At 45.9% G+C, this 27,922-nt stretch overlaps 2 protein-coding genes and 1 long non-coding RNA gene across 5 annotated transcripts; 1 reads left to right on the top strand and 2 right to left on the bottom strand.

Moving 5' to 3' along the window:
• Nucleotides 1–899: 899 nt before the first annotated feature.
• On the bottom strand, nucleotides 900–21,144 carry SLC3A2 (solute carrier family 3 member 2). 3 transcript variants are annotated; one of them, XM_083374791.1, is made up of 10 exons: nucleotides 20,575–21,144; nucleotides 11,402–11,854; nucleotides 7,577–7,750; nucleotides 5,759–5,859; nucleotides 5,002–5,070; nucleotides 4,651–4,715; nucleotides 3,982–4,186; nucleotides 3,409–3,552; nucleotides 3,128–3,238; nucleotides 900–2,062 (listed from the first exon to the last, which is right to left on the bottom strand). In XM_083374791.1, exons 1-10 carry the CDS (start codon nucleotides 20,675–20,677, stop codon nucleotides 1,718–1,720), a joined length of 1,770 nt encoding a protein of 589 aa, XP_083230917.1. In that variant the 5' UTR covers nucleotides 20,678–21,144; the 3' UTR covers nucleotides 900–1,717. The 3 variants fall into 3 exon arrangements, with proteins under 3 accessions (XP_083230917.1, XP_083230918.1, XP_083230919.1); XM_083374792.1 differs by lacking the exon at nucleotides 20,575–21,144 and adding an exon at nucleotides 12,413–12,489; XM_083374793.1 differs by lacking the exon at nucleotides 20,575–21,144 and adding an exon at nucleotides 12,152–12,343.
• Nucleotides 21,145–21,499: 355 nt separating this feature from the next.
• Nucleotides 21,500–25,668, bottom strand: TMEM223 (transmembrane protein 223). The gene is made up of 2 exons (XM_083374794.1): nucleotides 25,052–25,668; nucleotides 21,500–22,345 (listed from the first exon to the last, which is right to left on the bottom strand). The coding sequence occupies exons 1-2, from the start codon at nucleotides 25,491–25,493 to the stop codon at nucleotides 22,053–22,055; spliced, it is 735 nt and encodes a 244-aa protein (XP_083230920.1). The 5' UTR covers nucleotides 25,494–25,668; the 3' UTR covers nucleotides 21,500–22,052.
• A 130-nt stretch (nucleotides 25,669–25,798) lies between these two features.
• On the top strand, nucleotides 25,799–26,825 carry LOC310647480. Its single transcript, XR_014493890.1, has 2 exons — nucleotides 25,799–26,038; nucleotides 26,121–26,825. It is a non-coding gene; the product is annotated as an uncharacterized lncRNA (long non-coding RNA).
• Nucleotides 26,826–27,922: the final 1,097 nt, after the last annotated feature.

Genomic DNA, 27,922 nt, shown 5'->3' with positions numbered 1-27,922 from the left:
ACTGCTAGGTTGGCAGAAGCTGGGACGAGTAACAGGTGCTCACTCTGCTACGCAGCACTCGGGATTCGACCCACCAAACTGCCGACCGTCTGATCGGCAAGCTCAGCGTCCTAACCCTCCTATTTTATCTATCGGCATCCTAAATTGCTGCATTTGATTCCAATTTCATTTTAACATGTATTTTATGCCTATTTAACTAATTCCATTCTAAATGGTTCTTGCTGCATTTTAGGGTAAGGTGTGTTTGGAACTCTGCACCTTGATATGGCCTGCGGGCTAATCAATAAAGATTATTATTATGATAAATGCCGAGCAATAATTCAACTAAGTATTTAAAGCAGTCACTGAAGGATACATTAGTTTGTCCAACAGGATCTCGAGAATAAATGCGAGCAGAGCGATGGTTCACAACCGCTAGGAATTAAGATGGGTGAACTTCATTTCCCAGAATTCCCCCATCCAGCATGCATGCAGGGGGGCTGGGGAATTCTGAGATTTGAAGTCCCCTCAGCTTGTAATGATTGAAAGTTGAGAAATACTGCACCGGAACAACCCAACATATTTCAGGATGTGCGATGGGTGGGATACATCGGAGGAAGGAAGGAAGGAAGGAAGGAAGGAAGGAAGGAAGGAAGGAAGGAAGGAAGGAAGGAAGGAAGGAAGGAAGGAAGGAAGGAAGGAAAATTAGGAGGGAGAAAGGGAAGGAAGGAAAACCCAGTGATTCCATTCCTTCCCCCAGATAGAAGCTGAACCAAACCACAAAGAGATATAAAATGGCGGACTCATAATAATAAGTTGGAAGGGACCTTGGAGGTCATCTAGTCCAACCCCCTGCTCAGGCAGGAAACCCTATACCATATCTTTAGACTCTGCCCTACTCAACAGAAACCAGATGAGTCTGAAAGCTAAGAGAGAGATTTATTAAAACTTGTTCCACCCACACACAAAAAAGAAGATTGCTCACTTTGTTAGGCTTAGGCCGATAGAACATCTTCAAGGGGGCCAGACACATTACAGGACAAAATTCACACTAGCGATCAGGAAAGATCAACGCAAACTCAAAATGGGCTGGGCAAAGCAACTGGGGGGAAGTGTATCCATGGTCCCCCTTGCCCCAAGTTTTTATATATGTGGCAGAACTGGACCAACACAAAGTTTCACTCTGGATCAGCCTATTTCAACTTTGGCCATTTAAAGATGAGTGTGGACGTCAACTCCCAAGAATTCCCCAGCCAGCATTGCAGGATGGGGAATTCTGGGAGTTGAAGTCCACCCACCTTAAGTTGAGAAGCAATGCTAATGTAGTCCATCGTTTCATTGAGCCCCGTCACCTCCAGCCCGAGAGAATGGAGGTTCACATCTCCCCCTGTCTCCCAGATGGTGTGCTGACCTGCTAATATCAAATTTTATGGAAAAATACAGGCAGATCCAGGAATGTTGATGGGACAGAGGTGACCTCAGCCCACTTCAGCCTCTACCTGTGGTTGGGAACCACCTAGACTTTCTTCCGGCCGGCTGGTTGTGGGAACTGGAATCTGGGGTCTAGAAAGGCTGAGCTATGGGGTAAGAGAGACAGGTGGGATACGGAAGAAGGACATGAGTAAGTTCAGGAGAGGCATCTGAAGCCATCCTTGGCTGGAGTGTCTTCTCTTTTGAGGAACTGCGGGCAATTCCTTCTGACAATGGATGGGCCAGACCATGCCAGGAAGAAGACCAACTAGGCCACATAGGGGAAGCTGAGGAGAAGGCCTTCTGAGGGATGGAGCTTGAGGTTCTGCAAATCCAGCTGCTTCTCCTCCCGGCTGGCATGGGTGACGAGCTCCACGTCCACTTTGGGTGGGAGATGAGAGTGAACGAGGGAGACCAAGCACTCCTGATCGGCGAAGTTGAGCACCACCAGGAATCGCTTGTTCTGGTCCCAGATCCGAAGGTAGGAGAAGACCGCTGGGTTCGAGCTTTGCACCAGGTCGAAGTCGCCGTGCAGAAGGGAGCGTTCCTTCGTTCGAAGCTCGCTCAGTTCTTGGAAGAAGCTCAGGATGGACCCCTTGTGACCCTGCTGGGCCTGGAAAAAGAAAAACAGAGGCGGAAATCAACCATTTTTTATTTTTATTCCATTTATATCCCGCCCTTCTCCGAAGACTCAGGGCGGCTTACAAACTAGCTTGCGTGCACCTAGTGTCCCCTAGAAGCCACGCCGAGTCAAGCTGCCTTTTGCAATCGACCGACGGGGATGCTGTCAACGCCAGTGGTGTTCAAGGGATGCTCCAGATGTTTTGAGATTGACTCAAAAAGCACCCATCGCTATTGGGACTATCTTTTATCTCCTTTGCCCCGGCTGTTTGACTTCTATTTGCAGGCCTTTGTATTTTGTTATCTTCTCCTGTTCTTTCTTTTCTATTCTGCCACATCCAAACTTTTCTCTCTTTCTTGTTGACAATTGTTAAGTCTGCGGTTGTCACTGCACGTTTTTTTTTCCTTAGTTCGTCCGAAAAGCTCAATTCTAATTGTACACTTCCTTCTGTTCTGCACCTGTGTTGATAACCTATCTGGTAACCATAGTGAATGTCATGCGGTCTAGCTATGTTATGAGTTAGTTTTGCTGTGTGCGCAAGCGTACAAAGTTTTGTCTTTACATTTCTCCTTTTAACTGTCTGATGAGAGAGGATGTAGTCAGTTAGCTTTCTTTGTTTATATATATATATTTCTTTTGTGATTAAAGGTTTTTAATAGAATATGCGTCGGGCTTTTATTTCCTTCACCCACACGTGTTATGCATCATCTGAAGCACGGTCCATCGCCCTCTGATAGAAATTATTCCTTGACAGGGGTGTCATGCGGCAGGCGACTGTTTGAATTCTAAAGTCCCAAAGCACATTAGCTTCTTCGTTCTCAATGACTTTTTCTATTTTATGATTATTATTATTATTATTATTATTATTATTATTATTATTATTATAAAGCTAAGAGAGGTGAACTGGCTCAAGGTCACCTAGCCGGCTTTTATGCCCAAGGCAGGACTACAACTCACATTCTTCGCTTTCTACCCTCTGGCCTGAATCTCCGCCCTAAATTTTGGTCATTCCTTTCACCTGGAGCAATTAGCTTCCCTCCCACAACATTTTCTTACCTGCACAGTGACGTTGCTGGCCTCAGATTCAGCCCCCTGCTGCGCCCCCTGCGAGAATCCGTAATTCGGCGAGTTGTCCCACTGCATGCGTGTGATGTTGGATGACGCAGGCTGGAGGAGATATTAAAGAGGATTGTTGCTGGTAGAACCCCCACCCCCACCCCACCCCCAGTGCAAAATCATCAAGCAGACCAACTTCCCCACCCCACGTCACCCTAACCTTGTCGCCTGGCATCCTACAACACCCCCTCTCGCCTCCCAGCTTCTGAGGCTGATCTTACCTGCCCCAGTGTGTCCCGCAGGCCAATTTCATCTCCGTAATCCGTAAAGGGCGTCCCGGGCAAAGTGTAAAGGAGTAGATGGTGGAGGCGAAGCAGCTGTTCCCCCACAGATTGGACCAAATGTCCAAAATCGGGTCTAGCCATCTGCAGAGGGCGGGGGGGGGGGGAAGAAAGAAAAAAAAAGAAAAAAAAAAGAGACAGGGATGCTGAGTTACGCAACACGTGTTCGTGTCAGTGTTTCAAAAGCCTCTATAAAACTTAAGGTAGGGAAGCGAGGGCCACAAAGGGAATTAGCATCGGTGCTGGTGACGTTACCTATTTTGGGTCATGAAATATCTGCAAAAAAACCCACCCAGCTCAGAGAGCAACAAGGACCCCACATTATTCCTCCTCTTCCTCCTCCCTGCAAACCCCCCTCCCTTCTAGCACTTGATGATGTTACCTAGTTGGGTCATGAAATGTCTGCAGGAAAAGTCTCAAGCTCAGAAAGCAACAAAGACCCCACATTTCAAAGCTAAGCTACAACTATTCTCCTTGAAACATCTCCGTTCGATCCCAAAGCTTGAAACCTACGCTCCAGCCGGGCCATCGGCTTCCAGCTTCTTGGATATAATCCTCGATCAGTTTCTGGGCAGTGTGTCCCAGTGTGGTGTCGTCCTGATCAGGTTTCACCAGCTGCTGGAGGTACTGGCTGGTGAGCACGTCCACCCCCGAGGTTTCGTTCAGGAGCGAGAAAATCCCTCGCGGGTCTCTAAGACTAGTCGTGGCAATCAGGACCCTGTAAGAGGAGAAGGTAACAGGTGAGCCTTGATTTAAGACCAGAATTTCCATCGTTAAGTGGAAAAGAAAGAAAGAAAAAAAAGGAAGGAAGGAAGGAAAAGGAAAGGAAGGGAAGGGAAGGGAAGAAGTAGGAAGTAAGGAAAGGAAAGGAGGAGAAAGAAAGAAAGCAGTAGGAAGTAAGGAAAGGGAAGGGAAGAAGGGAGGGAAGGAAGGAAGTAATATAGGAAAGAAAGGGAAGAAGGGAGGGAAGGAAGGAATAAAGGAAAGAAAGGAGGGAAGGGAGAGAAAGAAAGAGAAAGAAAGAGAGAGAGAGAAAGAAAGAAAGAAAGAAAGAAAGAAAAGAAAGAAAGAGAAAGAAAGAAAGAAACAAAGAAAGAAAGAAAGAAAGAAAGAAAGAAAGAAAGAAAGAAAGAAAGAAAGATAAGAAAGGTTGTTAAGAGAGCATTGCCCATTTTCACCCACCTGGCCTGTTCATCAATGCTCTCTTGTTCCGTTAAGTTCTTCCACTCGCTCAAGAGTTGGGAATCCTGTCAAATAAACGGGATTGAGGGGTATTGGTTGAGACTGGAGTCCCCCTCCCCAGGTTTTAGCACCCCTGTACTATTCTCCTTGCAAGGGACCTCCCCTTTTCCCCAAAACAGCGACCCCTGTCAATTGGCTTGCCAGTCTGCAACTGTGCAAGCCGTTGCAAGGGCGATGAAATTAAAAGGGGCAGCAGCAGTCAAGCCCAGGCTAAACCAGGCTTCCCCCCCCCCCGCTTGCTAACATCTGGTACCAGACGGAAAGGGGGCTGAGGAGGGGCGACCAGCTTACATTTAAATGCTCGACGCTTCCGATTTGGATCCCAGACACTCCTTCCCTCAGCCAAAACTGGATTGCTTCCTGTAGGGTGGATGGCAAGAACAGAACGAGACAAGTTAGTAGTCCTCAGTGATCCCCCAGTACGCTCCCCCCCCTTAAACCGAGCTGTGACAGTTGGATTGACTTCCCCTCCAATCTTGGCCAATTCAGTTTGGGTCAAGAAAAATAATATATATCGGGTTTTAATTGAGCCGCACCAGCAAAGATAATCTCCAGCTTCAAACAGCTTCCCAAGATTCTAGTCCTTGGCTCACAACCACACCCGGCACCAGAATTTCAATTGCTAAGCAAGGCGGTTGATAAGTGCCCAATTTTACGACCTTTTTTTTTGGTCAGGGCTGTTAAGCAGGTCATGGCAGTTCTTAAGTGAATCCCAGGGTCACTAAGCGAATCTGGCTTCCCTCACTGACGTGGCTTGTCGGACGTTGGCTAGGAAGGTCACAAATGGTGATCCGGTGATTCCGAAACCCTGCGACCATTGTCAATGCATGCTGGCTTGGCAAGGGTCCGAATTTCGATCACATGACTGTGGGGAATGCTACGATGTCATAAGTGTGAGGACCGGTCATAAGTCACTTTTTTAGTCACGAATGCACGGTTGTAAATAGAGATCTCCTTGTATTAACTACACACTCCCTGATTAGATCCTCCTCATAATTTTCTAGTTGTTTCCCCTCCCCAATTGGGAAACCCTCTTTCCCTCACTTACTTTCATTTTATTCTGGAAATCACCCTTAAGCCACACATCTTGGCTAAACCAGGGTAACTGGCCACGATAGTTAGGCGTCAGGTCCAGGATAACCTTTAAACCTGAAAAAGAGAGATATTTTACCTCACAACAACAACAACAAAAACTCTATGCAGGTCGTCCTTGACTTACGACCGCAACTGAGCTCAACATTTTCGTTGGTTAGCGGGATGGTTGTTAAGTGCGTCACTGCAAGTTGTTAAGTTAGTAACACGGTTGTTACGTGAATCTCATAAATTTTCCCCATTTGTCGCAAAAGGAGATCACGTGAACCCGGTACACAGCGACCGTCATAAATACGAGTCAGTCGCCAAGCGTTTGGATTTTGATCACCTGACCCTGGGGTATGCCGCGACGGTTGTTATGTGTGAAAAACACTCATAAGTCCTATTTTCTAGTGCCGTTGTTAACTTTGAATGGTCACTAAACAAACTTCCTGTAGAGTTACATTCACTGTATTTGCACCTAACATTAAGCTCTGTTTTATTTTAGACACAGTTCGGTGTACAAGCCAAAATCTGTGTCATAAACAAAAGTCACACCTGCTTCAACCAATTCTTGTTTTAACTTTTATTTCCATTCGATTTTTTGGGCAGAGCCAAAACAGGGAAAAAACCCAAAGATTTCAGGTTGAAATCTAGCCTACATTTAGGAATGAGTCAACCGACAAAGCGTTGTTTAAAATATATTTAAATTAAATTCAAAGTATATTTACATAGCCTTAGTTGTGAAATATATAGGCCCTACATTTCCTTTTAACGTCTTCAGAACTCACAAAACATCTCAGGCTGTTTGAGAAATGAGACAAATACTGTCAACAGGAAGGGAATTAAAGATTTTTTTTCGTGAAATTGCATAACAAGTGCAACCTCCAAAATATTCTTCCTTCTTTTGGGAAAAAAAATTGTTTTGTCTTGTAAGGGACAAAACAAATGTTCTTTGGGCGTGGTGGTACTTAAACAGTGTTAACTGGAGATTATTATTCTTATTACAATTCCTTGCACAGTCAGCCAGATATTTAGACTGGATTATTATTAATTAAACTTGTATGCCATCCAATTCTCAACAACTCTAGCCAGTTTGCATCAAAGAAATTACAATTAAACAAATAAAAGATAAAGATATGTTGAGGCTGTATTAACAGAATGAGTTAGCTAACTAAAATCTTTAAAGATAGCCAAAAAAAAAGATTTTATGTCAACATTAAGCTCTGGATTCTAAAAGGCTCATGTTAACCAACTTAAGGGTGCTTAAATTAAAAATGAAAATAAAGTTAAGGGTACTGTTGATAAACAGCTGCCTGGAGCATTATTTATTTGTTGCAGCCTATCTTGCCATAGGGCTACTGTAGGCAGATTAAAATATTTTAAAGTATTTCATTACACAGTAACAGTTCTTGTCTTAAGGTCTGTGCTTTACTGTTACTTGTTGCTCACACTTACTAAAAAGAAACAAAGAGAAAAGAGAGAAAAAATTGCCAAAAAAATAGATTCTTACCTTTATTTTACATCAATCAGTTTGCAATATTGGTACATATTTGGTAGATATTTAGGCCCCCTTAGAAAGTATGTGTGTGTATGTGTGTGTATATACACATACACACAAATGTTTAAATACATTATGTTAGAAAACATAATGTATTTAAATATATTTTCCCATTTTCTTCTTTGCAGCCTGTGTATGTACACACACACACACACACACACACACACTAATGTTTAAATACATTATGTTAGAAAAAAAATAATGTATCTAAATAATTCTATTTTTCCCACTTACTTTTCTTCTTTGCAGCCTGCAAAACATCCCGGAAATCTTGCAAGGTGCCCAGTTTGGGATCCACGTCTTGGAGGTTGGTGCTGTACGGCTGATCCTCGGGGTTCACATGCAGAGGCCCGATCACAAAACCTTTTACTTTCAGCTTGCTTAAATAGCCCATCCTCTCTTTCACCCCTGAAAAGAGAAAAGGGAAGCCAAGTTTACCGCGAGGCCAAAAAAGAAAAGAAATCACATCTTCAGGCCTCTCTTTAGTGCCCAAGGCAAGTCTTCTGAAAATTTGTGCAGGTGGTTCTCGACACTTGAGCCCCAAAATTTCATTGCTAAGGGAGGAGATTGCTAAATGAGTTTTGCCCCATCTTATGGCCATTCGTGCCACAGTTGTTAAGTGAATCGCTGCAGGCAGAGAAGAAATCTTAAGTTCCTGGCCAGCATCCCAGATTCTGCCCTGCAAACTGTGGGTGCAAACATGCGTGCCAAACGCTTTGTCTAATCTTTGCTCAAGGTTACCCATTGCCAGCCTGAATGAACAATTCAGGGCTGTAGGGCTTTTTTTTTTACTTTTTAATCCTTTAACTTGCTCCGCTGAACCGTTTCGTGGCTGCCGTGATCCGCATTTAATCCGAACGGAAACGGAGCGGAGAATTTATTCAGCAAGCCAACTTGGAAAAGAAAAGATTTATTTTGCTGTCTCTCTCTTTCTCTCTCCCGGCAATTTATAAACGGTGCCGTCCTTGTCTGCGTTCCCCAGCAAACCTGCCCCAAATTAGCCCCATTTTGTGTGAGAGGAAATTGTGCAGCCTTTTAACTGTGGATCCAGGATGTGCTAAACTAACCGGAGGGGTGGGGGGAATTAAATTTGAAAGAGGGCCTAGTAATTAAAAAGAGATTCCGTCTTTCCTATCCTTTTGCAAGTTTGCCCTTTTGGCAAAATATTTCAAACACGCCACCCCCCCCATCTCATTAATCAAGAGCATACCGGGAGTCCTCGACTTACAGCCAGGATTGAGTCAAACAATTGCTAAGTGAGACGGCGCTTAAGTGAGTTTTGCCCTGTTTTATGACCTTTCCCCCCCCCACTGCCGTTAAGTTAATAACCCGATTGTTAAATGAATCTGGCTTCCCCACCGTCTTTGCTCGTTGCAAAAACGGACCCCGCGACCCTGGGATACTGCGACCGTCGTAAATACGAGTCAGTCGCCCAGCGCCTGAACGTTGACGACGTGACCCTGGGGATGCTGCAAACGGTCGTAAGGGTGAAAAACGGTCACGAGTCCCCTTTTCCCCCCAGAGTTGTTGTAACTTCCAACAGGCAGCCAATGAATGGGTGTGACTCAAGGACAACCTGTACTATAATTGGGACTATGTGGTCAAGGGAACTCCCAGGGCAGATGTGGCAATTTTTGTTTTCAGAGCTACGAGGGGACAGGGGGAGAACATCGCGAACAAAAGACAGGGGAAACCAATTGCATAAACCAATTTTCCCAGCCTCTGCACTGAAGCGGGCGTGCTGCGAATTGCTTGAGCAGATTAACTGCTTGAGTGTAGTTGCACAATCGCAATCCGGGGGAGGCAGTGAGGATTTTTTTATTATTATTTCTTTTTAGAGGACCCAGAGAGAAATCCGGCTGCCAATTGCGTCCTTTGGAAGGCACAGCAGAGGGTGACTTTGCACCCCGCGTTGGGGTTGGGCTAGATGACCTCCCAGAACCTCATCTAGCTTAACTTTCTGTAAGGGCTTGGCTCCTGAGAAATGCATCAATCCAGACTCGCTGCCTCAAATCTCAGCCGCCTTCCTTTGCCATCCTCCAGTCGAAATGTCTACTCGTACGACTGTGGCTATTATCAAGTTTGGGCTGGTTTGAGTTTGGCATTCGGCGTTGGGTGTGGCACCCATCATCCCAAACGCCTCCACGTCAATCCCACAAGCCCTAACCCAATATGGGTCAGTGGTTAATGAGCTCCGGGCAAAATGAGTGGGCAAGGCATCAACCGTTCTTTATTCTCAGCCCGGCCTACTTCGCAAGATTGTTGTGGGCGTCCAATGGAGACAAGAGGCCTCCCATTTCCTTGTTTTTGTTTTGAACCTCTTACGCCCAGGGTCAACCTTTGTAACACCGGCAACAAGGATGCTCTGTATTACAAGGATGTTACAAAGAGGCTTAATTAAAAACAATAGGAACTCAGGTTTCCGGTCCTCATGACTGCAAAAACAGGCTGGGGGAAAAAATGTGGACAATGAACTTTTGCTGTGGGGGGGTTACAGTAAAATATATAATCTCATCGAGATCTAAACAGTGAGCAATTGTTTTATTTTTAATGCCACCACTGCGTTTGCTGCTGTCTGCATTCTCCTTGCTGTGGAATATTTCTCTTTTGGAAGGTTGAAACTCTGCAAAGTCGGGGACACCACCAGAGGGCGAGTGGGAACTTCCAGAGAAACTGACTAGTTAGTTAGTCCCTGCACAAAATCAGCAACTGTTTGTGGAGTTTCACAAGACCGGAGCAAATTCCCGGAAAAATTTGGGCCAAGGGTCAAAGGACATCAATCCAGCAGAAAAGTGTCTTAGAAATTCAAGGAACAGAGGAAGGGAAGGGAAGGGAAGGAAGGAAGAAAGAAAAGAGGGAAGAAAGGAAGAAAGGAAGGAAGGAAGGAAGGAAGGAAGGAAGGAAGGAAGGAAGGAAGGAAGGAAGGCAGGAAGGAAGGAAAGAGGGAAGGAAGGAAGGAAGGAAGGAAGGAAGGAAGGAGGGAGGCAGGGAAGGAAGGAAAGTAAGACAAAGATGATAAAAGACAAAAGTCAGAGAGAGAAAGAAAGAATTAAAGACGATTAAAGAAAAAAGACAGAGAGAGGGACAGACAGATGAAAGACAATGAAAGACAACAAAGGCCAGAAACCAAAGACAAACAGACAGACAGACAGACAGACAGGAAGGCAACAAACGAAAGAAAGGAAGAGAAGACAAAAAAAAGATTCAAGACAGAAAGACAATGAACGGAAGAAAGCAAAACGAAACAAAGGGATGAAAGAGAGGAAAGAAAAAAAAGAAAAAGAAAAAAAGGAAAGAAAAGTGTGTGTGTGTGTGAGAGAGAGAGAGTGGGGGGAATAAAGACAGAGGAGGAGAGGAGACTCGCAGCCCTTCACCCAACCAGCCGGGAGCTGACTCAGCTTTTGCACTGACGTCAAAGAGCTGATGAAACACTACTCAGCAGTTACTACAGGAAAAGCCCTAGCTGGCTAAAACTGGCTTTTGAGCAGGGCGGCCGGGCAGCTGGCATGGCTTTCCTTCAAGTTGGGGGGGGGAAGGGAGCGGGGGGGCGATCTCCCCCAACCATCCAAGCCCCCCCCAACACCAGCAATGTCTAGTCCCCAAATTACACACACACACACACACAAACACAAACACACACACACCAGAGAGTCTCCGGCTTCCCTTTCTTTAAAATCCACTGGCCTTGGAGCAGACTCTGGAGTAGGCTGGATATATTTGGTGGAGGGTGGGGAGAGGAGAAAGGAGGGATCCAAGTCGAAGAAGAAGAGCTTGAAGGGATCCACCACCACCTGTTGTGAGCGGGGAAGTGGAAGCGCCCCCAAATTAAGCAACCCCCCCAAACTTAAAAGTGGTCATTTAGGGTTAAGGGAGAGCTCCTCCGGTCTTGATTTGACCTTCTTTGATTGTAGAAAGATCCTGGGAGCTTTCAGGAATTCCAAGCCAGGAGATCCCTTTCGCCAGGACCTGGAGGGATCTCCACCCCACCCAGGAAGCAAAGCCGGAGAGGCAGAGAGAGCACCCAGAGAGAGCACCGCCATCCCCAAACTCCACACTCACCTGCCAGGTCGCCTGTGCCGTCGCTGCCCGAATCTTGGAAGCCTTCCACCTGCAGGATCCGGTAGATCCCTCCTTTCTGCCACCAGTCCTGCTTGGGGAGATCTTTGCAGCGGGGGGCCTGGACGATGATGACGATGGCCCCCGCCAGCATGCCCAGCCAGCCCAGCCAGAAGAGGACCAGCAGAGCCCAACGGGTCCGGACCCAGGCGGGGGTGCCGGCCACCTGGAGCAGCTGCTCCTTGGACAAGCCGGTGAATTTGGCTGCCATCTCGGCCTCCTCTTCCTCCTCCTCCATCTTCACCTTCACCACCCCGTTCTTCTCGCCCAGGCTGGCCGGAGAGCCGGCGTGGGGCGAGGAGGCGTTCATGGGCTGCTTCTCGGGGTCCATCTCGTTCAGCTCCACGTCCTTCATGTCCAGCTCGGGAGGCACGCCGGGGGAGCTCATGCTGTCACCTGCGGAAAGGAGACCCCGAGGTGAAGCCTTCCGAGGGTCTTTAGTCTTTCTGCCTGCGGGGAGAATCCCGAGAAGCTAGCCTTCTCCCTACAGGGGAGACCTTGCGCTAAGGATAGGTGGAGCAACCTGGGTCTAGAGTCTAGATCCTTAGAGAGCCTGAGAAGCTAGTCTTCTCCCTTTGGGGAGGAGCTGAGAAGCTAGTTTTCTGAGTGAGCGGGTAGCCTTAAAACTAGATTTCTCACTCTGGGGAGACACTGTGTTAAGGATAGGTGTAGCGACGCTGGTCTAGACCTTACCAGAGTCGGTGGTCTCCCTGCCTGGCTGGGCCTGATCGCAAATCCCATCTTCCTGGCGGCTGGGGAATATGGGCAGGGGAGCCCCACGTGGCCCGTGGGAACAAGGCAGCAATCTCGCAGCGGGGGGGGGAGGAGGGTTCAGAGAGATGCATTTTTAATCTCTTTTAGGTGACTCGATCCCTTTGCAAGGAGGAATTGGGGGTCGCCCCTCCACCTCCCATCATCCCCAGCCAGCCTCGCTTGGCCCCTGCCAAGCGCTACCTGGAACAAAGCTGCTTCGACCTGGAGATCCGCAGGGAATCCGGTTAGATCTGATCTGAGAACTCGATCCAGCCGGCCGGCAGCTCAAGTAGAGTCAGAGGGAGCCTCCGCCCCCGATCCGCCTCTAGGGCTGCCTTAAGGTGGATCGGATCCCCGCCGGTCGAGGCTTTCTCCCACGCTCGGCCCAGGAAGAAGAACGGGAGCCACTAGATTTCCAGGTAGACTTCAATGGGATGGGATGCCAGACCCCCCCCACCGGCCCAAAGACACCAGGCATCACTGGGCCATTGCGACTGCATTAGCGCTGTCCAAGGTGCCAAACGTTGGTGTTGGCGACCTGGGCAGAGGGTAGACTGCCCCTAGACATGGAGGCTTTATTGCGGCAGAGCTAGCCCCTTACGAACGCTTTCCATTCTTTTTGGGGCAAGGGGCGATGTACGAAGGGGGTGACTCGCCTGCCGATCGCTTCAACCCATGGCAGAGATAATGCCAGTGCCCCCGTGGGTGCTAGCTAGCTGGGAACTTTGGGAACTGTAGTCCCCGGGGCAACAGATGGGGTGGGGAGGCCGCTCAAGGGGTTTGAACCAGGGATCTCCAAACTTGGCAACTTGGAAGACTTCAGTTCCCGGAATTCCCCAGTCGCAACTTGGCAACTTTTTAAGAGTTGCGGACTTCAGTTCCCAGAATTCCCCAGGCAACTCTGGGAGTTGAAGTCCACCCCTCTTAAAAGTGGCCAAGGTTGAGAAACCAAGAGAAAATAAACCTTGACACCTTCACAGCATTCAAGTCCTCCTGATCTTGCCGCTGTGCTCAAGTTTCATTTTTTTTTAAAGAAACACACCAGAAATGGGTGTGTTGCAGTGTGCACGTGTGTTTGTGTCAGGGCTGCATCAAGCGCCACTTCTGGGGTGGGTGGATCAAAGGAGCAAACATCCTCTTTGGACAATTGCAAGAAGTGATCTATTGAGCTTTCCATTGGCGGCTTTGCCAAGAGTCTGCGGGACGCTTTTGTGAGTTCGGTGAAGAAAGCGGACCCCCATCGACAATAACAACAACCCCAAAGACCCTAAAAATGCAAGAGGCCTGGGATCCGGGGGCAGGAGGTAGACTGCCCCTCTCCGTGGAAGTTCCAGCGCTCTGTCACACACCCGGAATTTTTTTTAACAGAATATGATTTAGAAGGGAACTTGGAGGTCATCTAGTGCAACCCCAAACGCAGCACCCTTCCAGACAAATGGCTTAAGAAAAACCACAACTTCTTGTGGCAAGCTGTTCCACTGGTTAATTGTCCTCACTGTCAGGAAATTCCTCCCTTTAATTCCAGGTTGCTTCTCTCCTGGATTAGTTTCCACCCGTTGCTTCTTCTCCTGCCTTCAGGTGCTTTGGAGAATAGCTTGACTCCCTCTTCTTTGGGGCAGCCCCTGAGATATTGGAAGGCTGCTATCATGTCCCCCCTCGTCCTTCTCTTCATTAAACTAGACATTCCCAATTCTTCGTGTTTTAGCCTCCAGCCCCGTAATCATCTTTGTTGCTCTTCTCTGCGCTCTTTCTCTGCATCTGTTTTATATTGTGGCGACAAAAACTGGATGCAGTATTCCAGATGTGGCCTTACCAAGGCATTATAAACACTTCGCCATGACTTTTTGCACTAAACTTTCTTTCTTTCTTTCTTTCTTTCTTTCTTTCTTTCTTTCTTTCTTTCTTTCTTTCTTTCTTTCTTTCTTTCTCTTCCTTTCTTTCTCTTTCTTTCTCTTTCTTTCTTTCTTTCTTCCTCTCTCTCTCTCTCTTTCTTTTCTTTTCCTTTTCTCTGTCTCTCTCTTCCTCTCAATCTTTGCAAGGACCTCAGTTTGGCGACTTCTCTTAGCACAAATAAAAATATCCGCCGTCATTCTGATTCCTCCACCTTAAAAGCAGCCTGGGCCTTATTAGCCCAACTTTGCAAAAACCCGCCCTCCCCTTTCCCCTCTCCGCTCCAAAGCAGATAAACAACTTTTAGACAAACAAAGAAGGAACCTAGCTTTCCTGGCTTCCCTAAAACATCTGGCCAGCTAATTCCTGTCTGATCTGGATCAACAACCCCCGCTTTCAACTCTTTGTGCTACGGATTTAATAATAATAATAATAACCAGCGTTGGAACTGGTTTGGGCAATTGTTCTAAAAAGAACCATTGTGTGGAGAAGTTTATTCCTCTGGCCCAGAGGAATGGACTTCAGCTCCCAGAATCCCCCAGCTAGCCTTTGTTTAGTGATGGTTTGAAGTTAGGACGAGGCTGGGAAAACGTGGTTTAGAGCTGATCCTTGTACTTCCGACAGTGGCACCATGATCATGGGATCAAAATTTGGCATGTATTTACGCTGTTTGCGGAGTGTCCCGGGATCATGTGATCCCCGTTTGCCAGCCGGCTTCCAACAAGCAGTTGGTGGGGGAAGGGGGGACTCGCTGAAGGACACGATTCACTTAAGGGCAGCAGTGATCCTCTTAACGACCAGAGCAAAAAAAAAAGGCTTTACAATTGGGCCCGGCTCACTTAATGACTGTCTCACTTAGCCATGGATGTTCCTGTGTTAATTAGAGTTTCCTGCCTGAGCAGGGGGTTGGACTAGATGACCTCCAAGGTCCCTTCCAACATTATTATTACTACTACTACTACAAACACTACGACTACTGTTCTTTTATTCTTTAAACATGAACCTCAGTCAACTGAACGTTCAGTTTGACTGGCGCTGTTGCTGTTATTATTATCATTGTCATAACTTGAGGACTACCTGTATGCCACTTCTCAAATATGTACAGATTTCATTGCGGCACAGCAGAAAAACCGAGGATTTCAACCCTGACAAAATCTACAGCATTTTAATCTGATATCAAAGCAGTGGGATCAAAATCTTTCTCTCCCCCACCACCCTTCGCGTGTTTACACCGTGTGCTCGCATCCGATTCCAAGAATCCCTTTTCCTTGTGGAGTTAAAAGCCGCTGCCCCCGTTGTTATTCGGAAGAGCTGAGCTGGATCTTGGCCAGGGCTGGGGGAAAAATTAACTGACATTGCAGCTTCGTGTTTATCTGCTTTCAGATAGAAGATAACATTATCCCCACAGCTGGGGTGGCTGGAATTCGCCCAAAACTCCCCAACAAAACTTGTCAACAGCCTGCCCGCCCCCCCCCCCAGACATCTGCAGGGGTCTGGGAACTGAAATGTGGGTGAAAACATGCCCTGGACTTTGGAGTTTTCCTCTAGGTCAGGAATCTGCCGTTTCCCATTTAGGAGAGTTTTCTGATCAGAGGACTATTGAAAAACATGTTATTTTGGAAAGTTTTGAAGCAGTAGGAATCAATTCTTCCAGCAAAAGAGAAGCTGGTTAATATTACAGCCTCAACCATTTTAAAAAACTATTTTTCGTTCTTTCTTTCTTTTTTTCTTTCTCTCTCTCTCTCTTCCTTCCAGATAAACAAAACAAGTTCCTAGCCATCATCACAGCAGGGATAAACCTGAAACTGGAGAGGTCTGAGCTACGATTTTTAGAGATCAAAGAGCAGGTTTAGTTAATGGCCCTGTTGCTTCCGCCCCCCACGTCAAGTCCCAGAATTCCCCAGGCATCATGCTTTAAGATGGGTGGATTTCAACTCCCAGAATTCCCCAGCCATCATGTTCTAAGATGGGTGGACGTCAAGTCCCAGAATTCCCCAGCCAGCTTGATTGAAGGTGGGTGGACCTCAACTCTCAGAATTCCCCAGCCAGCAGGTGAGCTGGGGAATTCTGGGACTTGAAGTCCACCTATCTTAAAAGTTGCCAAGGACGAGAAGCCCTGCTCTAACGGGGTAAATTTCATATTTGCAGGCCGTGCTCCTTACAGATCCCAGCAGGAATCGCCTCCCAGCAGCCATCCCGAGCACGGGATTCTCAGGAGACAAACAGCCTCCGAGAACTTTCCCTCCAGCCAAAACACGAGACCAGTTCTCAGAATCGAAAATAAAATAAAATAAAATAAACAATCAGGACAGCTGTGAAGCTGCCTCCCCCTTTTTGAAAAAACTCCTGGGGTTGGAAAACTAGACACAACAGGTCCACCTGATGAGAAACAAGACAATTTAGGTGGGACAGAAAGATTTTAAAATGTTTTTAAATTTTAATTTATTAATTTTAATTATTTTATTGGGGCTGTTAGTTTAATTCTTTTTAACTTTTGCATTGCTGGATTTTTATGGTTGTTAGCCGCCCTGAGTCCTTCGGGAGATAGGGCGGCATATAAGTCCCAAAAATAAATAAATAAATAAATAAATAAATAAATAAATAAATAAATAAATAAATAAATAAATAAATAAATAAATTTAAAGGACCGGTCGGTCCCTAACTGGGAAAACTCTAGGAAGGCCTCTGATTCACCAAAGATATTGCAAAGGGAGATGAATTGAATGAACCAGCCTGCGCATCTCTCCAAGCCACAATCTGATTAAATCAGAGTTAGCTAGGCGAGTCCCAACTTAGCAGGATGTGCCAAGCCTGGTTTATAAACAGCTTTTTTCTTTTAAGTGGTCTGTTGGGCTGTTTACATGAAAAACTCTCTGGAGTTCTCACTTTCTTTTTTGCAATTATCCAGAATTACTTTGTTTTCTTCCCTGGCAATTTATTATTATTTTTTTTAAAAGAAGTACATTATTAATGCACGAGTTCACAATGTATTTTTGCCCCTGAAAAGGACAAGTTTCATCCTGTTTAAGTGCAGACTTAATAGATTGGTGTAGAGAGTTTTGCTCATCATTAAAAGGGGGCAAAACTCACTTAACAAATGTCTCCCTTAGCAACAGAAAGTTTGGGTGTCATCGTGACCTACCTGTATAATATTTCCTGAATATTAACTGCAGAGGATTCAACGGTAAGAGCTATATTTATCGACCGGATTTTGTTGCTACTGGCTGCTGTGAATAAAATTAACCGGGAAAGGTCAATGACTCAAATAAAGATCTCCAATTTCTAGGAAGCTTGAAAAGATCACGCATGGATCTCAGGCTGCATCGAGACGTCAACACCAACGAGGACTAGGGAAGAGATCCTTCTTCAAAGTCAATTTGGGGGAAGATCACTTGGGTGAGATTGCTGGGAGGAAAGTTGGGACACAGTGCAAAAGGGTCATGTGTAAAATGAGTATCTTTGGCTAGATGTCCAGATTGGACAACTGGAGAGGGATCCATTTTAGAGTCCTCGGTTTACGACAATCCGGACTGGCATGTGTTGCTAAGCGAGACGTTCCGATTCCTACTGATTTTGTGACCTTTTTTGGCCACGTTTGTTAACCGAATCCCGTGGTCGTTTAAGCAAAGCTTGACTTTTCCCCCTTGATTTTTGCCGGTCGGAAGCCGGCTAGGAAGACCACAAATGGCGATTCTGAGATCCCGAGACGTGCTGGTTTTCCCAAGCACCCAAATTTTGATCAGGCGACTCTGGGATACGGCGATGGTCCTGACCGGTGGTAAATCACTTTTTCCAGTGGCGCTGTAACTCTGGGTGCTAAAAAAATAGTTATAAATTGTAGTACTGAATACTGTTCTCGGATCCCGGGACATCAGGATTCCTAGCACCAGACAGTACAAGATTTTCTTACGCAAGGCAGCTGTCTGGATTTCCCAGGAGGTGATCTTCACCGGATCTTTTTTTAAGGGCCAAATCCAGATCTGTCTGTCTGCCAAGCAAACAGACAGAGCTGAGCTGGGCTCACCAACAGAGACAGAAAACCACATTTTTGTAGGCACAAGGATGTTAAGGTTTGGCCTGACCCACGATGGAGGAGGGAGGGTGCCCGCTGAGAGGACCGAACTTGCTGAGGTGGCTAAATTGACTTCTTTGATTAGAGATGACAATTATCTGCCTTTATTGCCTATTGCCAACCCTTTGTAGGCTTTCCATAAAACGGGGAAAAAATCAACTTGTGGTTTATGTTTCTAATGATTAGACAGGTTTATGGATAGAAGAGAGATTATGTTGTAAGAAGTAAAAGTATAATTGTACTTAGAACTGCAATAAAGAATTTTTTTTCTATTTTTTTCTTTTCCTTTCTTCGTTTTTAGTCTCTCCTTCCTTCCATACTTCCCGTCTCTTCTCTCACAGTACTTGCTTTTTTTTTAACCTTCCTTCCCATCTTTTCTCACATGCAACTATTTCCTTCCTTCCTTCCCTTCTCCTCTTGCCAGACTGTCTCTCAATTTCCTTCCTTCCCTCCTTCCCTTGTTTATCTTTCTCTACTACATCAGCTCTCATTTTCCTTCCTTCCTTCCTTCCTTCCTTCCTTCCTTCCTTCCTTCCTTCCTTCCTTCCCCTCTTCTTCACTTCCCTCCTTCCTTCATCTTTTTCTCCCTTTTCTGCACCAGGTCTTAATTTCCTTCCTTCCTTCCTTCCTTCCTTCCTTCCTTCCTTCCTTGCTTCCTTCCTTCCTTCCTTCCTTCCTTCCCTCCCCTCTTCTTCACTTCCCTCCTTCCTTCATCTTTTTCTCCCTTTTCTGCACCAGGTCTTAATTTCCTTCCTTCCTTCCTTCCTTCCTTCCTTCCTTCCTTCCTTCCTTCCTTCCTTCCTTCCTTTCCCATCTCTCCCCAGACTGTCTCTCAATTTCCTTCCTTTCCTCCTTCCCCCTCTTCCCTCGTTTATCTTTTTCTAGTATATCAGCTCTCATCTTCCTTCCTTCCTTCCTCCCCTCCCCTTTCCTCCCCCTTCCTCTTTCTCCTCTTAGCTGGCATTGCTTTTGAATGTTCTGTTTAATAATCTTAAAATAAAATCTTGGATCGGACCCTCCCCCACAAATCAACCAAGGCAGCATGACGCCAGCAGGACTCTGCCCTCCTCCGTCAAAGGTGAGACCAGCGATATCCCTTAAGAACTCTAAGTCCTGCGAAAGCTCGCCTTTCAGATAAGGAAAGCAAACTCTCAGAAAATCCAGAGAGAAACGAGAGATATGAGAAGAAGGGTGGGGGGGGGAAGAGAAAGAAACAATGGATAAGGGAGAGACCAGGAAGGTAAATAGGTGGAGAAAGAAAGTTAAGATAGAAAGAGAAGTAGATTTAAACTCCTTGTCAAAAAAAAGGTCAGAGCTTGTCAAAAATGCAAAGAAGTATGTCTCCTTAAAAACCACAAAGGCCCCAGAAAATCTTTATTAAATGCATTAAGGCCACCTCCCTCTATAAATTCAGATAATTCCATAAAGCCAGGCTCAGTTTTCTAATGGACGTTAGTCTTTTAGAGCTGGCAGCTTGAATCAATTTCACCAAGGAAGGCAAGTTATATCTAAGTATTGTAATGTTTAGATAAATTACATATTATTTGCACTACGCTGTGCTAAATCTAATAAAGCCACCCTCAGAATTGACAAAATCCCCATCGCTCAATTGCAACAGAGGCCAAGGGCCGTCCGCGGTTTGCAACCGCCGGCTATTCTTAGGTTTTCAGGGTTATTCCACTGCTTCTCCTTGTGGCATTTAATGGAATCTTCCCTTTATTTTATTCCCCACAACCTTGTGAGGTAGGCCAGGTTCAGAGAGAAAGTCTGCTGCAAATTCATCCGGGAGGAAGCTTCACCTCTTAAAATTCTCATTTTTGCTCCCTTAGAATCATAACGATCTCAATCAAAATAAAAAATAAAAAAATAGAGGTGCTACAGAAAAGAGGTGGAAGTGCCAAAAAAAGAAGAAGCAGAAATCGGGATTATTTTTTTTTGGAGGGGGGCAAGAATGGAGATCCAATTTCTGTATCTAAACTACCTTGGGTGCAAAAAACCAACTTTGTTTGTATGGGCAAGCCTGACGGTCTCCTGGCATAAGCCTACCTTGTCAGGCTGTTGTGCAGGTGACAACTCATTCTGCCTCTCACTTGTATAAAAGGACCCAAAATCCCCCCCACCCCCAACATAAGAAAGGAAAAACTGCCGTTTTGCAGCAAGAGACGGACGGCGTATAAATTCAATATACTGGCTTAGGTAATGCATACGCCTCCATCTTGCAGCTGGAGGCATCCAAAGAAATAAATGAATAGAAAGAAGCCGGAATGTTTCTTACCTTGGATTCCCCAACCCAGCCCTTTGGACTGCCGTGCCCATCCTCCCCAGCCTCAAAGATGCAAAATAAATATTTCTAAAACATAACGTAATGGTTGCCAAAAAAAAAGAGCCTGAAACGGCTTACCTCGGCTTCCTTGCTGCCCCATCTCTCTTTCGGGCTCCGACCCCCCGCGAACCATGGTTGGGGTCTCCCCACCACCCAGCTCTGCAGTCCCTGGAGCCGCCATTTTGGATGTCTCTCCCTGCCAAGACTGAGGTTGCCGTGGCAACGGCAGCTGCAAGCAAGGATTCTGAAGAGTGGAGGAGGAGGAGGATTAAAGCAGATCCCTTCTCTTGGCTATAGATAGATCAAAGAGGCTGGCGGCAGGTTTTCCCTCTTGTTATTCCCAAAATAATCCAGCCTTGCTGGTAACAGAATGGGGGCTTTATTTATTTTTTTTCAACCTCTCCGGCTACAAAAAAATTGCAGGCATTTTGAGGTGCGCTGTGAGCCCATCCAAATGGCTGGACTTGGATGGGGCGATTCAGATGGTCGGAAGAATGAAATGTAAATTTGGCTTTCAAAGCTTTGGGGGCCCAGTGCTGAATCGTGGGGGCTCAGCTTTGCCTCTGGGTGGGGGTGACCTAATGGCGTCGCTGAGGGAGGAAGGGAGAAAAAAGGAGAGAAAGAAAGAAAATGTAGAAGGACAATTAAATAGATGATAGACAGATGAGAGATGACTAGAGGGATAGATAGATAGATAGATAGATAGATAGATAGATAGATAGATAGATAGATAGATGGTAGGTAGGTAGATGATTGAGAGAGAGAGACAGAGACAGAAAGATAGATGATAGACGATAGATAATAGATTCATATGACAGATAAAGAAATTAGATAGATATTCATATGACAGATAGATAAGAGACAGATAGATATAGCTAGATAGCTAGGCAGGCAGGCAGGCAGATGGATAGATAGATGATAGATAGATAGATAGATAGATAGATAGATAGATAGATAGATAGATAGAGATGGAAAGATAGACATAGAGGGGTAATTAGAATGATATAGAGAGAATGAAGTAGCTGATAGAATTAAATAGACACAGAGAGAGATTAGACATAGATAGAGGGATGGATGGATGTATAAAGGTAGGAGACAGAAGACAGTCCACACCACCACCTTTAGTGACAAGACACTTATTTGGAAGGGGGAAAAAAAGAGGCTTTCTATATTTTTTATACCCAGTCTTGACACTGCTGCGCAAAATGTATAGATATTCACCTATCAATTCATATCTAAGTCCCTACCACCCTGGGTGACGAGACCACACACGTATTTGAAACCAGAGGCTCTCTTTCTGTATTTTCAACAACCAAGATGGAGTACAATTCGAGTAAAAGAGCGTCGTTCTCTCCTTCTTAGCCGCCCTGCCTTCCTGTTTTTGGAGTCTTTCTTTTCTTAATTTAAAGAAGAGGAGAAGGGTGAGGATGGAATTCAAAAAGTTTCTACAGGGAAGGAGCTGTCAATTCTGGATTTCAATGTCTGCGTTTTTCCCCTTTCGTTTCTTCCGGCAGCCTCTGGGCACCTCGTGGCCTCCTCGCCCCTGGACACAGACCTCACCATTCGCGATAGGCCCCCACGGTGATGTCAAAAAGTGGATTGCTGGCGATCGATCCCTGCTTGTCCAGCAAGAAATAAAAAGGTTTCCCTTTGATCTTGACCGGGATCATTGCGGCCACCTCCGAACGGTGGTTCATGCAGCAGACGTGGCGAAGGGGCACCGTAAAGGACGAAGTGTAGCCGAAGAGGTAGTAGGTCGTGAAAGTCACCTCCTGACTGCCGCGGAGCAGGAGGACCCGGCTAACCGACCGTCGTGCGTAGAAGAAGCCTGCCGCCAGGATCAGCGTGCCTGCAAAGGGAGATTGTCGGAATTGGGAGAAATAAATAAACGCATTCAACAGAAGAGAATAATTGCAAGAACTGTTAAGGTCCTTGGGGCTCTCTGAGCTGGGTTGTTTTCTTGCAGACATTTCATGATCCAACTAGGGTGCCAGAACTCCATTCTGGGAGTTCTGTGACAAAAAAAAAAGCCCTGAAGTTTTCATTAATTTCAAGCATCAATTAATTACTTGGAGCATTTAAACCTCTTCTGCACTCTTTATTCCCAATTCTGGAGTTCAAAACCCTGCCGTTTTCAGCCAATCAGCATCATCTGAGGAGACTGTGTCGTCATTGGTCGCTTAGACGGCCCGAGGACCAATGAAACGGGTGGGCTTAGAACCAATGAAAAGCGGGGGACCCCAAGTTGGATAACCAATCAGCTGACGGCAGGTTTGGGGCAGAAAGGGTATAAAAGGAGCCAACTCAGGGCAGATTTGGCCAGAGCTTCAGAAGACCCTGAAGGAAGAAGAGGGGTCAAGGAAGAGACCCCCCCAAAAAAAGGAAAGGAGCCCACCTAGAAATCCAGGGCTTGAGAGAGCTGAAGTTCAAAACAAAAAGAGCTGAAGTTCCAAGATAAGAGCTGAAGTTCCCTTTTGTGATGGAAAGCCCTGGAGAAGAAGATGGGAAGTTTACCCATGCTCCTTTGCAACAGGTTGACTCGGGTCTCAAGAAGTCTTCGGAATCTTCCCTCTCCTCATGACAAAGACAACCTGGGTCAGGAAGGCTAACCTACATTCTGAGAGAAATGCTGGACTTGTGATTTGTGAGATAATTCATGGGAATCGTTTCCTTCAAAAATAGGGCATGTCAGGTAACTGAACAAGCCCAGAAATGGGGGTTTGTTCCAGGCTTTGGAGGTGGTTACTAACCTGGACCAAAATATTCATGATATGACTTGACTTTTTTTAAGATGTTGTATCTTATTAATTTTATAAGGATTCAAAGGTGGATTCTTAAGCTTTCAGTGGGTGACTTTGCTGGAAACTTCCATTCTACATTTGTTTATATATCCCACCTTTTTAAATTATTACAAATAGCGTAAGGCAGCCAAGACACCTATTTCCCCCACCACAACACCCCCGTGAGGTGGGTTGAGCTCTCCAAATGGCGGCGGAGAAAAACAAAATGTAAATAAATAAAAATCAATAGAATTTTATTTTTTATTCTTCAAAAGTTATCTCCCTGAAGGCAACTAGATGAAAAAAAATTTACATGTGACATAAGAAAAAAAGGGATTGTAATGAAAGGAAACTTTCCCTCCGGTTGAAAGGCTTGGTGGCCCTGTTTACTTTCCCTCAGAGTTGTTGTGACTGCAAATGGTGGCAAAAAAATTTTAAAGGAGGGAAAATGAGGTGTTAACAAAGACCTATATCTATCTTCTATGCCTTCTCTCATCCATCCATCCATCATCTATCTTCCATGCCTCTTCTCTCTCCATCTCATCTATCTATCTATCTATCTATCTATCTATCTATCTATCTATCTATCTATCTATCTATCTATCTAATCATCTTCCATGCCTCTCCTCTCTCTCATCTATCTATCCTTTCAATCATCTCTCACCTATCTCTCATCTATCTATCTATCTTCCATGCCTCTCTTCTCTCTCCATCTCTCATCTCTCTATCTATCTCTCTATTCTATCCTTTCAATCATCTCTATACAGTATACTTTCAATCATCTACTCCTTTTCCACCTGGCTGACCTGGACTGACAGGCATTTTAATTATGTTTACAATGTTTAATTTATTTTTAATTTTAATTTATTGCACAGATGACTTTAATTTTAATTTTATCTTAATTTCTGTACTTATTATATGTTATTGTTGTTAGCCGCCCTGAGTCCTTCGGGAGATAGGGCGGGATATAGGTCCCATTAATAAAATAAAATAAATAAAATAAATCTGTCCTTTCAATCATCTCTCATCTATCTATCTCTCATCTATCTATATCTATCTTCCATGCCTCTCCTCTCTCCATCTCTCATCTCTATCTATCTATCTATCTAATCTATCTATCTATCTATCTTCCATGCCTCTCTTCTCTCTCTCATCTATCTATCTATCTAATCTATCTATCTATTTTCCATGCCTCTCCTCTCTCCATCTCTCATCTCTATCTATCTATCTATCTAATCTATCTATCTATCCTTTCAATCATCTCTCATCTATCTCTCATCTATCTATCTTCCATGCCTCTCTTCTCTCTCTCCATCTCTCATCTATCATCATCTATCTATCTATCTATCTATCTATCTATCTATCTATCCTTTCAATCATCTCTCATCTATCTCTCATCTATCTATCTTCCATGCCTCTCTTCTCTCTCTCCATCTCTCATCTATCTATCTATCTATCTATCTATCTATCTATCTATCTATCTATCTATCTAATCTATCCTTTCAATCATCTATATACTTTCAATCATTATCTATCTATCTATCTATCTATCTATCTATCTATCTATCTATCTATCTATCTATCTATCTATCTATCTATCTATCTATCTATCTATTCTATCCTTTCAATCATCTCTATATACTTTCAATCATTATCTATCTACCTACCTACCTACCTACCTATCCATCCCCATACCCAGACAGACCCACGCCCCCTTTTCCCCGGGGCAGCTTCCACTCCCACGCCCCCCATGCAATTCCCCCTGCCTCGCTTACCGACGGCCAGGCAGGAGGCGGAGAAGCCGTAGCGCCACTTAGCGGAGCCGAAGTCCCCCGAGGTCAGGTTGAAGAGGTTGCCCAGCCAGGGCCGGGCCGGGGGCGGCTGGGGGGTCCCGGCGCCCGTCTCCTCCCGGGGGGCGGCCGGGGCTTCCCGCAGGGCGGCGAAGGCCAGCTCGGCCAGGTAGAGCCAGCAGGCGAACTGGCCGAGGCAAAAGAGCCCCAGGCCGCGGAAGAAGCGCGGCCGCTCGTGCCGGAAGAGCACCAGGTCCCGGCTCACGAAGCCGTCCAGCGGGAAGGGCTCCCCCGCCGGCCGGCAGAAGCGCTGGGCCGGCGGCCGAGGCCCTGGCGAGAGCCCGCCGCGCAGGAGGAGGGAGAGGGCCGGGCAGGCCCACGCGCGACCGGGCGGCGGCAGGCGCGGCAGGAGCAGCAGCGGCAGCATCGCCCAGCCGGAGCAGGGCAGCCGAGGAGCGCGGCGCTGCCTGGCCGGAAGGAAGGAAGGAAGGAAGGAAGGAAGGAAGGAAGGTCGTTGGGTAGGAAGGGAAGGGGGTGAGAAGGAAGGAGGGGAGGGAAGGAAGATCAGCTATGAAAGAAAGGAAGATGGAAGGAAGGAAGGAAGGAAGGAAGGAAGGAAAGAGGGTCGTTGGGTAGGAAGGGAAGGGGGTGAGAAGGAAGGAGGGGAGGGAAGGAAGATCAGCTATGAAAGAAAGGAAGATGGAAGGAAGGAAGGAAGGAAGGAGAGAAAGGAAAGAGGGTCGTTGGGTAGGAAAGGAAGGGGGTGAGAAGGAAGGAGGGGAGGGAAGGAAGATCAGCTATGAAAGAAAGGAAGATGGAAGGAAGGAAGGAAGGAAGGAAGGAAGGAAGGAAAGAGGGTCGTTGGGTAGGAAGGGAAGGGGGTGAGAAGGAAGGAGGGGAGGGAAGGAAGATCAGCTATGAAAGAAAGGAAGATGGAAGGAAGGAAGGAAGGAAGGAGAGAAAGGAAAGAGGGTCGTTGGGTAGGAAAGGAAGGGGGTGAGAAGGAAGGAGGGGAGGGAAGGAAGATCAGCTATGAAAGAAAGGAAGATGGAAGGAAGGAAGGAAGGAAGGAAGGAAGGAAGGAAGGGGAAAGGAAGAACGGAAGGAAAGAAAGGGAGAGAAAGGAAAGAGGGTCGTTGGGTAGGAAGGGAAGGGGGTGAGAAGGAGGGGAGGGAAGGAAGATCAGCTATGAAAGAAAGGAAGATAGAAGGAAGGGAGGAAGGAAGGAAGATAGAAGGAAGGAAGGAAGGGGAAAGGAAGAACGGAAGGAAAGAAAGGAAAGAGGGTCGTTTGGTAGGAAGGAAGGGGGTGAGAAGGAAGGAGGGAAGGGAAGGAAGATCAGCTATGAAAGAAGATCAGCTATGAATGAAAGGAAGATGGAAGGGAGGGAGGGAGGAAGGAAGGAACGAAGGGGAAAGGAAGAACGGAAGGAAAGAAAGGGAGAGAAAGGAAAGGGTCGTTGGGTAGGAAAGGAAGATAGAAGGAAAGGAAAGAAGGAAATGGAGGAAGGGAGGGAAAGGAAGATAAACTAAGAAAGAAAGGAAGACAGAAGAAGGGAGGAAGGGGAAAGGAAGAACGGAAGGAAAGAAAGGGAGAGAAAGGAAAGAGGTTAGTTCGGTAGGAAAGAAGTTAGGCGGGAAGGAAGGAGAGAAGGAAAGAACGAAGGAGGAAAGAAGAAAGGAAGATAGAAGAAGGAAAGGGACGGAGGGGGAAAAAGGAAGGAGGAAAGAAAAGAAGGTAGGCAAGGAGAGAGGAAAGGGGAAGGAAGGAAGGAAAGAAGAAAAGGCAAGGAAGAAAGAAGGGAGCGCGCTTCTTCTGGCCGGCTTGCAAGGTCGTGGGAAGGGAAGTAGAAAGTTTCAGAGTTTCGGAGGGATCGTTTGCACCCCGGGCGACTACCACTCCCAGCATGCTCAGGGGCCGCGCCGGCAGTGGAATTCTGGGAGTTAGAGTCTACACTCTCGGAAGTTGTCAGGGTTCTGGACTTCCGGGTTATATTTAAAGGGCAATTGCTGGGCTTGAGGAGTAAATGGGTGTTTGTGTGTGTGTGTCGCAAATCCTCCAATTTTTCCTAGGATTTTGGCCTTGGTTTTCCTTTTCAGACCTGCTCTACGTTTGGGCTCTCCCCACGTGGCAGATGCAAGCCTGAATGTTGTGCTTTGCTTAATCACAGTTTACTCGTGTTATTAATCAAAGTTGGCTAAAATTGACAACGTTTCAGGCATTAAAGCGATCCGCTGCATTTAGAGTTAATGAGCCATTTTGGAAAATGATCGAGATCCACATAAATTTACGATTGCATCTCGATTTTGGACTTACCGTTTTGTTGCTTTGTATGTGCACCCGAGTGTTTGTGCACCGGAGACAAATTCCACCCGTGTACAATCACACTCGGGCCAATAAAGCACATTATCATCTGGTTAGGCTCAATGTCCAGGAGGCTTTCTGCAGCAAGCAATTTTTACAAATCTTTGGGGCTGTTCCCCCCACCCCCCCCCCATCTTTATAATCCTGAGCTTGCCAGCTTTTCATTTCTTCTATGCATTGCAATTCCCCCCCAGATGCTATTTTTGCATATATATATATATATATATATATATACACACACACACATATATATATACATATATATATATATATATATATATATATATATATATATATATATATATATACACACACATATACACACACACATATATATATACACATATATATATATACACATATATATGTATACACATATATATACATATACATATATATATATATACACATATATACATATATACACACACACACACACACGTTTGCCAAGAAACGTACTTCACCGTACTTCACATGACGGGATTTATCCTG

The sequence above is a fragment of the Vipera ursinii genome (assembly GCF_947247035.1).
Source record: "Vipera ursinii genome assembly, chromosome: 15".
NCBI classification, from domain to species: Eukaryota; Metazoa; Chordata; class Lepidosauria; order Squamata; family Viperidae; genus Vipera; species Vipera ursinii.
Note: the sequence above shows the minus strand (reverse complement) of the source record. Positions and strands in the feature narration are given on the sequence as shown.

Coding starts and splice junctions, on each gene's coding strand:
- TMEM223 (XM_083374794.1), bottom strand. CDS start 25,493: ATGCTGCCGCTGCTGCTCCTGCCGCGCCTGCCGCCGCCCGGTCGCGCG. Junction 22,346..25,051: donor CGCCTCCTGCCTGGCCGTCG/GTAAGCGAGGCA, acceptor CTCCCTTTGCAG/GCACGCTGATCCTGGCGGCA.
- SLC3A2 (XM_083374791.1), bottom strand. CDS start 20,677: ATGGCGGCTCCAGGGACTGCAGAGCTGGGTGGTGGGGAGACCCCAACC. Junction 11,855..20,574: donor GGGGCAGCAAGGAAGCCGAG/GTAAGCCGTTTC, acceptor TCCTTTCCGCAG/GTGACAGCATGAGCTCCCCC. Junction 3,553..3,981: donor GCCGATGGCCCGGCTGGAGC/GTAGGTTTCAAG, acceptor CGCCCTCTGCAG/ATGGCTAGACCCGATTTTGG.